Source organism: Gymnoscopelus microlampas (genome assembly GCF_963454915.1).
Source record: "Gymnoscopelus microlampas genome assembly, chromosome: 2".
NCBI classification, from domain to species: Eukaryota; Metazoa; Chordata; class Actinopteri; order Myctophiformes; family Myctophidae; genus Gymnoscopelus; species Gymnoscopelus microlampas.
The window spans coordinates 32,415,368-32,429,240 of record NC_139939.1 but is presented as its reverse complement, the minus strand read 5'-3'; the positions used below and the strand labels follow the sequence as shown (position 1 = coordinate 32,429,240).

Below are 13,873 nucleotides of genomic sequence, written 5' to 3'. Positions count from 1 at the left end.
AGACCAGAGAGTGAAACAACTTCCTCACAAACACTCGCTCCATGGCAGCCCTCGCTCCACAGTTTAAACCCACCATTATCCCAAAAATATAACCTCAGGTCCCGTATGCACAATGTCCCGCTCGATAATGTTTCTTTGTAGTCTCCCTCAATGTCATTTTCTCGCCCCAGCCGCTTTCCCAGTGCAGTCTCTCCAGATTGTCCAACAGATAGCTGCAATTTTTACAACAGCACGCTCTCTCCTGCGACCGCAGAAAATGTATACACATTCCCTTTGAAGAACCCCTCATCTCCAGGCTAATTATCTTCTTCTCTGTAAATACTCAGTCAATTTCTTGTACTTAATATCTTGCAAATATATGAGAATATATTCACTATTAACTGGCTTGCAATTGTACTGAATACTTCGAGAAAATCAAGACAAATAAGCGTCGCCGGTTCTACGTTCTGCTGGCACCCGCTGTCTCCCGTCCATCCTCACAACATTACCCGCCACGAGAGAACCCCGTCGATCCACAGGTTCCCCGCTCTGCCGTTAGCACCGCAGCGCGCTCCTTTAGCGACCGTAGAAGATAAGTTGTGCAGCCAGATGAGTCGTACAGCATCCTAGATCTGGTCATGATGAGGGCCTCTCCCCGTAGATCCCCGAAAAGTTGTCGTCATGTCGTGCCGATGTCCTTGCAGTGGTCCCCCCACGTCGCAGGAAGATAGCTTGATCCATCCATCCACCGCAAGGCCAAAAGTTCCCCCACCGCGCATGTCCTTTCGACGCCTGGCTCAGCATTTCTGGAGATTGGCGTCCCGCTCCCCAAATCACCAAACCACCGCGACTGCCGACTGAAACGCCATATGTGGTATATTTAAAGCCACTGACTTACAGGTTTAATGCACTATACTAATTGCCAACAACGCCATATTGTAAAGTTAGTTTGATGTTCCAGAGATGTGAATAGATGTTTGAAGAATGGATTTGAGTCATCACTCCGTAGTGAGGTTCGTTGCTTCGGATTTATTTCATGGAACAGACAGAGTACAAACAGCTTTCCTGGGGAGCCTCAGCTCCCCTAAGCGCGGCCCTCCGGCCTGAGACACACTAAGTTAGTTACATTTCAGTCCATCTTTTATAGTAGTGAGATCTAAAGAATAAGAGGAGATATGTGTTGGGTGTGACAGCCCTCAAAAGTGAACCCCCACTTCCCCTGGCCCCACACATTTGCAACTATATGGTGCCAGGAAAAGAGAGGTGTCAGCCTTGATCTCAAATGCATAGCCGCTATGTCTATCAACTAGAACAATAGCCAATGTTAATTGTCACCCCCACCAGGGTCCTCTCTGTCTGCTATCTGTACAGGACAAAGTAGACCTATAATAATTCTAACATATGACTTAAATGTGTACCTTAAGTTATGAAATATACAACAATAACAACACAATATACTATTGTAATTTCCCCCAAATTATCATCAACATTGACCATCATCTTCAGTTTAAAAGTATATAAACAAGTTCTCACTATAAACCACATTGTTTCAGAGGACATAAGACACTAATAACAAATACAATATAAATACTGACCCATAAAGATGAATGCCACTAATGCCATAGTCATAATCTTATCATCTGTACCAACCAAGTGTAGCCAGTGTTGGGAAAGTTCACTTTCTACATGAACTAGTTCAGTTCATAATTACACATTTTGAACTAAAGTTCATGGTTCCAAAAATGAACTATTTAGTTCATTTATTGTTCTTTTTTTGCCAATACGTTGCTGCGAGCTATTTGTAAAAAATATTGCCACAGCCATATTAAACCACAGACAGCAATTATTTTTCCTGTTTTAACGCCTACTTGTACTAATAGTAATACTAGACACACACACCTCCCCTCTGCAGTGCTCTAAAGTGAATGTAGTCTGTCTCATTCCTCTCCAAAAGCCCTTGATGGAATATGAATAAGGATTACTGTGATTATGGTAAACTCACATTTCCTATCGAACACACCATACCTGTAACTTTAACTAACCCCCCCAAAAAAACATGTTTGAATTTTTTTTTTTGTTGAAAAAACATCCTGTCTATATAAGTGTCCTATCCGTCCTGTCTATGTAAGTGTCCTATCCATCCGTCTTGTCTGTAAGTGTCCTATCTGTCCTGTAAGTGTCCTATCCGTCCTGTAAGTGTAAGTGTCCTATCCGTCCTGTAAGTGTCCTATCCGTCCATCCATCCCGTCTGTCGAAGTGTCCTATCCATCCATCCACCCCGTCGGTCGAAGTGTCCTATCCATCCATCCATCCCGTCGGTCGAAGTGTCCTATCCATCCATCCTGTCTGTCGAACTGTCCTATCCATCCATCCTGTCTGGCGAAGTGTCCTATCCATCCATCCATCCCGTCTGTCGAAGTGTCCTATCCATCCATCCACCCCGTCGGTCGAAGTGTCCTATCCATCCATCCCGTCGGTCGAAGTGTCCTATCCATCCATCCCGTCTGTCAAAGTGTCCTATCCATCCATCCATCCCGTCTGTCGAAGTGTCCTATCCATCCATCCCGTCGGTCGAAGTGTCCTATCCATCCATCCTGTCTGTCGAACTGTCCTATCCATCCATCCTGTCTGGCGAAGTGTCCTATCCATCCATCCCGTCTGTCGAAGTGTCCTATCCGTCCTGTCCATGTAAGTGTCCTATCCGTCCTGTCTATGTAAGTGTCCTATCCGTCCTGTCTATGTAAGTGTCCTATCTGTCCTGTCTATGTAAGTGTCTTATCCATCTGTCCTGTCTGTGTAAGTGTCCTATCCATCTGTCCTGTCTGTGTAAGTGTCCTATCCATCCGTCTGTGTAAGTGTCCTATCCATCCGTCTGTGTAAGTGTCCTATCCGTCCTGTCTGTCTAAGTGTCCTATCCATCCATCCCGTCGGTCGAAGTGTCCTATCCATCCATCCCGTCGGTCGAAGTGTCCTATCCATCCATCCACCCCGTCTGTCGAAGTGTCCTATCCATCCATCCCGTCTGTCGAAGTGTCCTATCCATCCATCCATCCCATCGGTCGAAGTGTCCTATCCATCCATCCTGTCTGTCGAAGTGTCCTATCCATCCATCCATCCCGTCTGTCGAAGTGTCATATCCATCCATCCATCCCGTCTGTCGAAGTGTCCTATCCATCCATCCACCCCGTCTGTCGAAGTGTCCTATCCATCCATCCCGTCGGTCGAAGTGTCCTATCCATCCATCCACCCCGTCTGTCGAAGTGTCCTATCCATCCATCCACCCCGTCTGTCGAAGTGTCCTATCCATCCATCCATCCCGTCTGTCGAAGTGTCCTATCCATCCATCCATCCCGTCTGTCGAAGTGTCCTATCCATCCATCCATCCCGTCGGTCGAAGTGTCCTATCCATCCATCCATCCCGTCTGTCGAAGTGTCCTATCCATCCATCCTGTCTGTCGAAGTGTCCTATCCATCCATCCATCCCGACATCCCGTCTGTCGAAGTGTCCTATCCATCCATCCACCCCGTCTGTCGAAGTGTCCTATCCATCCATCCCGTCGGTCGAAGTGTCCTATCCATCCATCCACCCCGTCTGTCGAAGTGTCCTATCCATCCATCCACCCCGTCTGTCGAAGTGTCCTATCCATCCATCCATCCCGTCTGTCGAAGTGTCCTATCCATCCATCCATCCCGTCTGTCGAAGTGTCCTATCCATCCATCCATCCCGTCGGTCGAAGTGTCCTATCCATCCATCCATCCCGTCTGTCGATGTGTCCTATCCATCCATCCCGTCTGTCGAAGTGTCCTATCCACCCCGTCTGTCGAAGTGTCCCATCCATCCATCCCGTCGGTCGAAGTGTCCTATCCATCCATCCACCCCGTCGGTCGAAGTGTCCTATCCATCCATCCACCCCGTCTGTCGAAGTGTCCTATCCATCCATCCATCCCGTCGGTCGAAGTGTCCTATCCATCCATCCATCCCGTCGGTCGAAGTGTCCTATCCATCCATCCATCCATCCCGTCTGTCGAAGTGTCCTATCCATCCATCCACCCCGTCTGTCGAAGTGTCCTATCCATCCATCCATCCCGTCGGTCGAAGTGTCCTATCCATCCATCCATCCCGTCGGTCGAAGTGTCCTATCCATCCATCCATCCCATCGGTCGAAGTGTCCTATCCATCCATCCACCCCGTCTGTCGAAGTGTCCCATCCATCCATCCCGTCGGTCGAAGTGTCCTATCCATCCATCCACCCCGTCGGTCGATAGTGTCCTATCCATCCATCCACCCCGTCGGTCGAAGTGTCCTATCCATCCATCCACCCCGTCGGTCGAAGTGTCCTATCCATCCATCCATCCCGTCGGTCGAAGTGTCCTATCCATCCATCCATCCCGTCTGTCGAAGTGTCCTATCCATCCATCCATCCTCCGTCGGTCAAAGTGTCCTATCCATCCATCCCGTCGGTCGAAGTGTCCTATCCATCCATCCATCCCGTCGGTCGAAGTGTCCTATCCATCCATCCCGTCGGTCGAAGTGTCCTATCCATCCATCCACCCCGTCTGTCGAAGTGTCCCATCCATCCATCCCATCGGTCGATAGTGTCCTATCCATCCATCCACCCCGTCGGTCGAAGTGTCCTATCCATCCATCCACCCCGTCTGTCGAAGTGTCCTATCCATCCATCCATCCATCCCGTCGGTCGAAGTGTCCTATCCATCCATCCATCCCGTCGGTCGAAGTGTCCTATCCATCCATCCCGTCTGTCGAAGTGTCCTATCCATCCATCCACCCCGCCGGTCGAAGTGTCCTATCCATCCATCCATCCCGTCGGTCGAAGTGTCTTATCCATCCATCCTGTCTGTCGAAGTGTCCTATTCATCCATCCATCCCGTCTGTCAAAGTGTCCTATCCATCCATCCCGCCTGTCGAAGTGTCCTATCCATCCATCCATCCCGTTGGTCGAAGTGTCCTATCCATCCATCCATCCCGTCTGTTGAAGTGTCCTATCCATCCATCCACCCCGTCTGTCGAAGTGTCCTATCCATCCATCCCGCCTGTCGAAGTGTCCTATCCATCCCGTCGGTCGAAGTGTCCTATTCATCCATCCATCCCGTCGGTCGAAGTGTCCTATCCATCCATCCATCCCGTCGGTCGAAGTGTCCTATCCATCCATCCACCCCGTCGGTCGAAGTGTCCTATCCATCCATCCCGTCTGTCGAAGTGTCCTATCCATCCATCCCGTCTGTCGAAGTGTCCTATCTATCCATCCATCCCGTCGGTCGAAGTGTCCTATCCATCCATCCATCCCGTCTATGTAAGTGTCCTATCCATCCATCCATCCCGTCGGTCGAAGTGTCCTATCCATCCATCCCGTTGGTCGAAGTGTCCTATCCATCCATCCATCCCGTCTGTCGAAGTGTCCTATCCATCCATCCCGTCTGTCGAAGTGTCCTATCCATCCATCCCGTCGGTCGAAGTGTCCTATCCATCCATCCACCCCGTCGGTCAAAGTGTCCTATCCATCCATCCCGTCGGTCGAAGTGTCCTATCCATCCATCCCGTCCGTCGAAGTGTCCTATCCATCCATCCCGTCTATGTAAGTGTCCTATCCATCCATCCATCCCGTCGGTCGAAGTGTCCTATCCATCCATCCCGTCGGTCGAAGTGTCCCATCCATCCATCCACCTCGTCGGTCGAAGTGTCCTATCCATCCATCCACCCCGTCTGTCGAAGTGTCCTATCCATCCATCCGTGGAACGTGAGAACCATGTATGAGACATTACAAGTGGCAGCAATGATGAGGAACTACCAGTTGGTGGGAATGATGACTGATTGGTCTCTGCGACGTCCTCTGCAGCCCCGTATCCAGAACCCTGTATCCATAACTTTGTATCCAGAGCCTGCAGCCCCATATCCAGAACCCTGTATCCATAACTTTGTATCCAGAGCCTGCAGCCCTGTATCCAGAACCCTGTATCCAGAACCCTGCCGATCTGCCGATCACATAATCACCTCTTAGTCCTGTACAGACTACCATCGGAGGCCGGCCTCTTTGATGTGGGACCCGAGATGAGGGCGTGGCTGCACAACCTTGAGCTGGACATCTAATGATGATAAACGAAAGAAGAAGAAGCCTGAGTCTCACTTATGTTTGTAATATATTGTAATAAGTGTAATAATGATTTATTTTTGTTTGTTATATATTGTAATATATGTAATATCTATTTACTTCTGTTTGTAATGTAATATATAATATCTATTTACTTCTGTTTGTAATATATTGTAATATATGTAATATCTGTTTACGTCTGTTTGCAATCTATGTGACATCCGTTTACGTCTCTTTGCAATGTATCCAGAGCCTGCAGCCCTGTATCCAGAACCCTGCCGATCACATAATCACCTCTGTGTCCTGTACAGACCACCATCGTAGGCCGGCCTCTTTGATGTGGGACCCGAGATGAGGGCGTGGCTGCACGTCATTGAGCTGGACATCTAATGATGATAAACGAAAGAAGAAGAAGCCTGAGTCTCACATATGTTTGTTATATATTGTAATATATGTAATATCTGCTTGTAATGTATGTGACGTCCGTGTACGTCTGTTTGCAATCTATGTGACGTCCGTGTACGTGTACGCGGCCGGAAATGTGATAGCCAAACTCAGATAAATTATGTTTGAATACATTTTAATGTTCTATATGTGATACCGACAACATCCGTACGTGGAACGTGAGAACCATGTATGAGACAGGAAGACATTACAAGTGGCAGCAATGATGAGGAACTGCCAGTTGGTGGGAATGATGACTGATTGGTCTCTGCAACGTCCTCTGCAGCCCGTATCCAGAACCCTGTATCCATAACTTTGTATCCAGAGCCTGCAGCCCTGTATCCAGAACCCTGTATCCATAACTTTGTATCCAGAGCCTGCAGCCCAGTATCCAGAACCCTGTATCCATAACTTTATATCCAGAGCCTGCAGCCCAGTATCTAGAACCTTGTATCCATAACTTTGTATCCAGAACCTGCAGCCCAGTATCCAGAACCCTGTATCCATAACTTTATATCCAGAGCCTGCAGCCCAGCATCTAGAACCTTGTATCCATAACTTTGTATCCAGAGCCTGCAGCCCCGTATCCAGAACCCTGTATCCATAACTTTGTATCCAGAGCCTGCAGCCCTGTATCCAGAACCCTGCCGATCACATAATCACCTCTTAGTCCTGTACAGACCACCATCGTAGGCCGGCCTCTTTGATGTGGGACCCGAGATGAGGGCTTGGCTGCACGACATTGAGCTGGACATCTAATGATGATAAACGAAAGAAGAAGAAGCCTGAGTCTCACTTATGTTTGTAATATATTGTAATAAGTGTAATAAATATTTATTTTTGTTTGTTATATATTGTAATATATGTAATATCTATTTACTTCTGTTTGTAATGTAATATATAATATCTATTTACTTCTGTTTGTAATATATTGTAATATATGTAATATCTGTTTACGTCTGTTTGCAATAAATGTGACGTCCGTGTAAGTCTGAAATGTATCCAGAGCCTGCAGCCCTGTATCCAGAACCCTGCCGATCACATAATCACCTCTGTGTCCTGTACAGACCACCATCGTAGGCCGGCCGCTTTGATGTGGGACCCGAGATGAGGGCGTGGCTGCACGTTATTGAGCTGGACATCTAATGATGATAAACGAAAGAAGAAGAAGCCTGAGTCTCACTTATGTTTGTAATATATTGTAATATATGTAATATGTATTTACTTCTGTTTGTATTATATTGTAATATATGTAATATATATTTAGTTCTGTTTGTATTATATTGTAATATATGTAATATATATTTACTTCTGTTTGTAATATATTGTAATATATGTAATACGTCTGTTTGTAATGTATGTGGCGTCCGTGTACGTCTGTTTGCAATCCCCCCACCCCCCCAACCCCCAATCCCCACCCCCCCCCCCCCCCCACAGAGGGGGGAGGTGGGGGTGTCCCCACTCTCGGCCTGCACCTTGTCGTGGTGAGTGGGCTTTAAACCAAGACAGGCCATTTAACCCATTAAAACCGGGAAAGGATCTGTGTCATTTTGATTTTAGATTTTGAAAAAACATTTTCAGATGGGGGGGGGGGGGTCAATGGCCAAATATATATATATATGTATCAATTTAGGGATCCTTGGCACGAAAAAGTCCCAGAACCACTGATTTAAACTCGCTTCCAAAAGCTGAGTGCCGTACATCGGAAAAACGTTGTACAAATGACCTTTAGTATATTGTGATATAATTTATATGGACGTCGCGATGCGACGCATTGTGAGCTTGTAGATCTGCTATTTTCAAAAAAAGATTTTTCTGCATTTTATACATTCGAAAACTTTGTGAAATGGGACATTCTGCATAATGAGTACTTTCTACTTTTGGCACTTTAGTACATTTTGAATTCCGGACTTTTACTTTCAACAGAGTACTTCTACATTGCAGTATTGATACTTTTACTTAAGTAAAGAAATTGAGTAATGTTCCCGCCACTGCCTGTAAATGAGTCAAAGAGGTAAAAGACACTGGTATGGCACTCCTTGTTCACTAGGACGGGGTTCAAGTCCCTGAGGTGTCCTGATGGTTACATTTAGGTTAAAAGTGTATTTGTAAGTGTAGTCATTTACAGGTACCCCCCAAAATAATCACATCTGAACTGGGGACCCCCCACCCTGACCAGCACTTGGACTTGGAGATGTAGGCATTACATTTAGTTTGACTCGGTTCCATGGAACATTGTGAAAATAGCCGATCTACAAGCTCACAACGCCTCTCAGTGTGAGGCGTTGTGAGCTTGTAGATCGGCTATTTTCACAATGTTTGCCTCTTTCTTACGTAATATTTGACAATTTGGTTTTAAAAAGGTCTTTAAAGTCATTAAATTGTAACATTATAAATGTGCAGATACCCTGTATACGCTTATACTGTATGTTGGTTTGTTTACCGAGTGAGTAGACAATGTTGCCCATTAAGCTAATCATCTGGGGACCCCCTGGGGGTCCCAAACCAGTAGTGTGTTCTACCGTTACACGCTGTATATGCCGTATACAGTCTCGATTTTTTGGGGGGTAAAGCGCATACAGTCTAATAACCATTTCATTGAAAACGTGCGAGTGTATACCCACGACCACGCGCATCGTATCGTATACCCTCCGAAAAAACTTAGAACACACCACTGTCCCAAACCCCAGTTATGGAAACACTGCTTTAGAGGTACTAATGTTGTTCCCAAAACTAACTAACAAACTGACAAACTTACTAACATATTGACTAACTAACTAATTTACTAACTAACAAACTGACAAACTGACGAACTTACTAACATATTGACTAACTCACTAATTTACTAACTAACAAACTGACAAACTGACAAACTTACTAACATATTGACTAACTAACTAATTTACTAATTAACAAACAGACTTACTAACTAACTAATAAACATACTGACTAACTCACTAACTAACTCACTAACTAACAAACATACTGACTAACTCACTAATTCATTAACTAACTAACAGACTCACTCACTTAGCCTGGCGTGGCCAGAACTATAGTTCTGGCCATAAGGATTTTTGTCTGTAGTTACTAAACAACTAGAATGGATTATTGTGTATATGTGTAATGTTTAATATTAGTTTAGACTTGAGCAAATATTATGACCTGTTTGGGGTAATGTGACCAATTTCTATTTTTTAAGCCCTTGTCCACACCCAACCATCAAAACCCACAAAATCCACCGCCACAGGTAATTATCTATGTTAACATGTTTTTTTTTTATTTTGTCCAACTGTACCTGGCCATGAAGACAATTTATCTCAATAGCTACTGTTTGTCCCACCCTATTCAGACGATATTGTTCACCTGTGTCAATGTACATGTCATCTGTTTATAGGTCCCAAATATCCATTACCACCTAAACGGATGCGGAAGGGGTTGACTGCAGTGGCCACAACAGGTAATTTGAAATAGTAGATGTACACAGATAAAACAAATTGAATATGTTTGAACAATAAAAAAAAAAAACTCTTCTGGGTGCGTGCCTAGCATTGTCAATCTACTGACTTTTATCACATTTTTTAAATCTTGTTATAGGTCCAGTACCTGCCAAAGGTAGAGGAAACATCAACCCCCCTTTGATTCCATGTGAGTAATCTGAGTATGGCCATATCTAATTTAAATATGGCCTTTTATGATTAAAAGTAAATAATGAAAATGTATACAATATATATTGAAAAGAATGTTATTGCTTTACACACAGACAACCCATTATCGACTAATTTCAATTGTCGACTTATGATTTTCAATCTTTTTGTTTTGTAAAATGTTTTTTTTTTTCTCCCAAATTTTTACTAGCATGGCAGCAATCACCTCAGGACACACATGCGTTCTCAGGACTAACAGGAGTCACACAGCTCTCAAGTGAGTTTGTCATCTTGTCCTTTCTAGTTTTTAGGTAAACTCATTTGAGTTAATTAAAACAATAAACATCTGCAATAATTATCCTTCCCAGGTGAATCGCTGCTCACTCCAAAAACTGTGCTGACGGCGCCTCGCCACAGCTCCACACCAGGTATATACTTCAATTTTATGTTAATTGATTTCAAACCATACCCCTTAAGCCCGAATGGTTATTAGATATTGTAGCTGTAAATTTCAGCATGTATAAGTATTTATGTGCAAATATAATCTCAAATATTTTTATGTTCTCCACTATGTTTTCTATATTAGGCCATGACAACACACCTGTGTTGTGCAGGACAGGAAGAAGTCCACAAGGTACCTAAATGGAATGGTTAATGTTTTATATGTCAGTGATTTCAGTTTTGACTTGATTTGTTAGTTCTTTACCCGGCTGTAAAACATATCATACATGACTAATGGTGTAATTTCTCTCCCATCAGATAATCCAAGGCACACACCACTGGTCCGGGCACCAGTGAAAATCAGAGGCAGGACACAAGGTATACATTTTGATACATATAGCAATGGTCTCAATGGTGCCGGTGTAAGTTAGTTAAACATTCATTTTACTATCCCCCAACAGTGGATACTGCAGTCAGTCCGGTCCGCACCAGAGGCAGGACTCCCGAAGGTACATATTGATTCACTCTAGTGTTTACAATAGTAGTGTTGTTTACAGTAGTATGGGTGTAAATAATATATGCTTACACCCATACTACTGTATGCCCCCCCCACAGTTAGACGCAGTCCAGTACTGACTCGAGCCAGGACCCCACAAGGTAAATTCTATTGATTATAGCAGAGATCACAATGGTGACTGTTAATAAGAAATTTAATTGCCTTTTCTCACCAACCCCTCCCCCCCCCCCCCCCCCCCAATACAGTTAAACGTGGAGGTAGAAGAGCTGTAACCCCACAAGGTAATTTCTGAGTACAGCGTGGATCACAAGGGTGATTGTGAAGTGTGTCTTATATCATACATGACTAATGGTTTAAGTAAGATGTGTAATTTCTATGCCTTTTCTCTCCCAGCAGAAAATCGATGGCACACACCACCACCACAAATTAGGGCACCAGTCCAAATCAGAGGCAGGACACAAGGTATACATTTTGATAAGTATAGCAATGGTCACAATGGTGCCGGTGTAAGTTTGTAAAAAAAAATAATTTTACTATCCCTCACCCCCAACAGTGGATACTGACAAGACTCCGGTCCGCACCAGAGGCCGGACTCTGCCCCCCCCCCCAAACAGTTAAACGTGGAGGTGGAAGAGCTGGAACCCCACAAGGTAGGTGTTCTGAGTACAGAGGTGATCACAAGGGTGATTAAGTTTTCGTCATCAACAGATGATATTCGCAGTACAGAGAAAAATGTTTTACATTTTATTTGATTATATAATAGATCTGTATGTGAAAGCTGTAACATTAAAACATTTTTTTTTGCAGATGACAGCAACATCCGGCTTACTAGACTAGCCAGGGATGTTCTCTCACAGAGATCAAACTGTAAGTGTAGATGGCAAGGCTGACAGATTTTGAGATGGCATAGCAAAGATTTAATTTGGATGTATAATGTAATTGTTTTCCACCCCAGTGGACCGTGGCTATAGTTTCAATCAAAGAAACAGGACTATCAAAGATAGATTTGTATTTGCTGTAACAGTGATGACGATGGTGTAATTAAGATGTGCAATTTAATTTGTTTTGCCCTCAACAGGGCATCGCACTCCAAGTCGAAGGAGTCCAAGGCAAAGGACTCAACAAGGTAAAAAAGTATTTAGTTTCACAGTTATATACAGTGTAACTGGTGACTTTGTAAGATGAGTTACTTCCTTTACCCCCTCCCCCAACAGAGACTCCTAGCCCACCAAATAGACCGTCAGTCTTCAGAAATGGCCAGACCCCACAAGGTACAGATTGACTATAGCAGTAATCTTAAATAGTGATGTCGCAAGTATGAAATGTAATTGGCTTGTCTTTCACCATCAGGAAAGCGTGTTGGAAGTAGAGGGCCAAAAAGTCCCAGGATTACAAAAGGTACATTTTTATCAAGTTTGGCAGTGATCTTACTGGGGAAGAGAGAGGAAGATTTTGATCTTGGAAAACAATTAATTTTATGTATTGACAAGCCAAAAGTAAAGTAGCATCACATAGCCAGCCACACCAGACTCTCAACCTTTAATACAACATTTATTGTTTCATTCTATAATTTAACAGCAAAGAAGAAGGTGTACGACTACCCTATGCCCGAGAAAAGTAAGAATGGAAGTATTTTAAGGTTTTAAAATTATTTGAAATAAAGTGGTCATATCTGTTAAGGCAAGTGTTTAGGTTAATATTTTGTTTTTTTACTCAGAGTTTCAGAAGGTCGTTGTGGAGACGCTGTTGGAGATCCTCGATGAATTGAGGACACTCAACAATCGGGGAGAAAGTGATGATGAGGGTGGAGCGTTGCCAATAGACGACGAGGAGGAGTTCAACCTCATGTCTAAGGAGCTGGAGAAGCAACGATTCCGACGTTCAATGGTAAATACAAAAAAGGATATGCTTTAAATAATTTGAATTCAAAACGATTACATCAATGTTGATAATTTGTAATATCATACAGATTTCAAAGCTGTCCCACATTGGGGGGTACGACGTGAGGGCATGTACAAGAAAGATCCTGGACAGGTATGAATACAAATTGAAGTTTAATAACATGACACTGTAGAAAAATAAATATAATGTGGGGGGGGGGGGGGGGGGGGGGGGTTCCAATGTGGTAGTCAGTGTATTATTGCTGTTCCATATACATTGTCTTCATTACAAGCTGCTAGCGCATGCTGTTGAGAATGTATCTGCTTTAAAAAAAATCTGTTTCAGACTTTTCACCAATGGCCTGATGCGGAAATACAATATGTCCGGTGGTGGGCAGCAAAAAAAGAGGCCGTTCAAGAGTACAAACTTCTTTTCCCTCATCCAGGGTAAATAGAACAATTGTCTGTGCTAGTTCTTTGTTGATGCTTCTTCATGTTATAAATGTGTGACTGACATGATGACATACATTAACAAATGACAATTTGTCTGGACTATATGTGGCAATCTCTGTAATGGCTACTGTCAAGTCTGAGAGTAGATATTTGTCATTGTTTTGATTGCAGAAGCTGTTCGGCAGAATTTTGTAGAGGCAACGGAGGCCCAGGTCAGCGCCTCAATAGCCGACCACTTCAAGCAGGCGCCAGCTCGAAGTGGCGTGGGGGGGGGGTACAAGAGGCCAAGGACCCCAAGGACCCTAAAATGACTATCGATTACTCACCCCTTGAAAATTTGAAGTCTGCACCATACCACCATAATCCTGCATAGTGTGTGTGTGTGTGTGTGTGTGTGTGTGTGTGTGT

General features: G+C 44.2%; 1 protein-coding gene and 1 long non-coding RNA gene across 2 annotated transcripts; both read left to right on the top strand.

Moving 5' to 3' along the window:
- Nucleotides 1–10,931: 10,931 nt before the first annotated feature.
- Nucleotides 10,932–11,594, top strand: LOC311059478. Its single transcript, XR_014602170.1, has 5 exons — nt 10,932–10,993; nt 11,077–11,124; nt 11,231–11,272; nt 11,378–11,413; nt 11,529–11,594. It is a non-coding gene; the product is annotated as an uncharacterized lncRNA (long non-coding RNA).
- Nucleotides 11,595–12,368: 774 nt separating this feature from the next.
- On the top strand, nt 12,369–13,467 carry LOC311054925 (uncharacterized protein; the record flags this gene model as incomplete). Its single annotated transcript, XM_084070947.1, has 6 exons — nt 12,369–12,403; nt 12,483–12,530; nt 12,711–12,749; nt 12,850–13,019; nt 13,102–13,166; nt 13,359–13,467. Exons 3-6 carry the CDS (start codon nt 12,737–12,739, stop codon nt 13,465–13,467), a joined length of 357 nt encoding a protein of 118 aa, XP_083927073.1. The 5' UTR covers nt 12,369–12,403; nt 12,483–12,530; nt 12,711–12,736.
- Nucleotides 13,468–13,873: the final 406 nt, after the last annotated feature.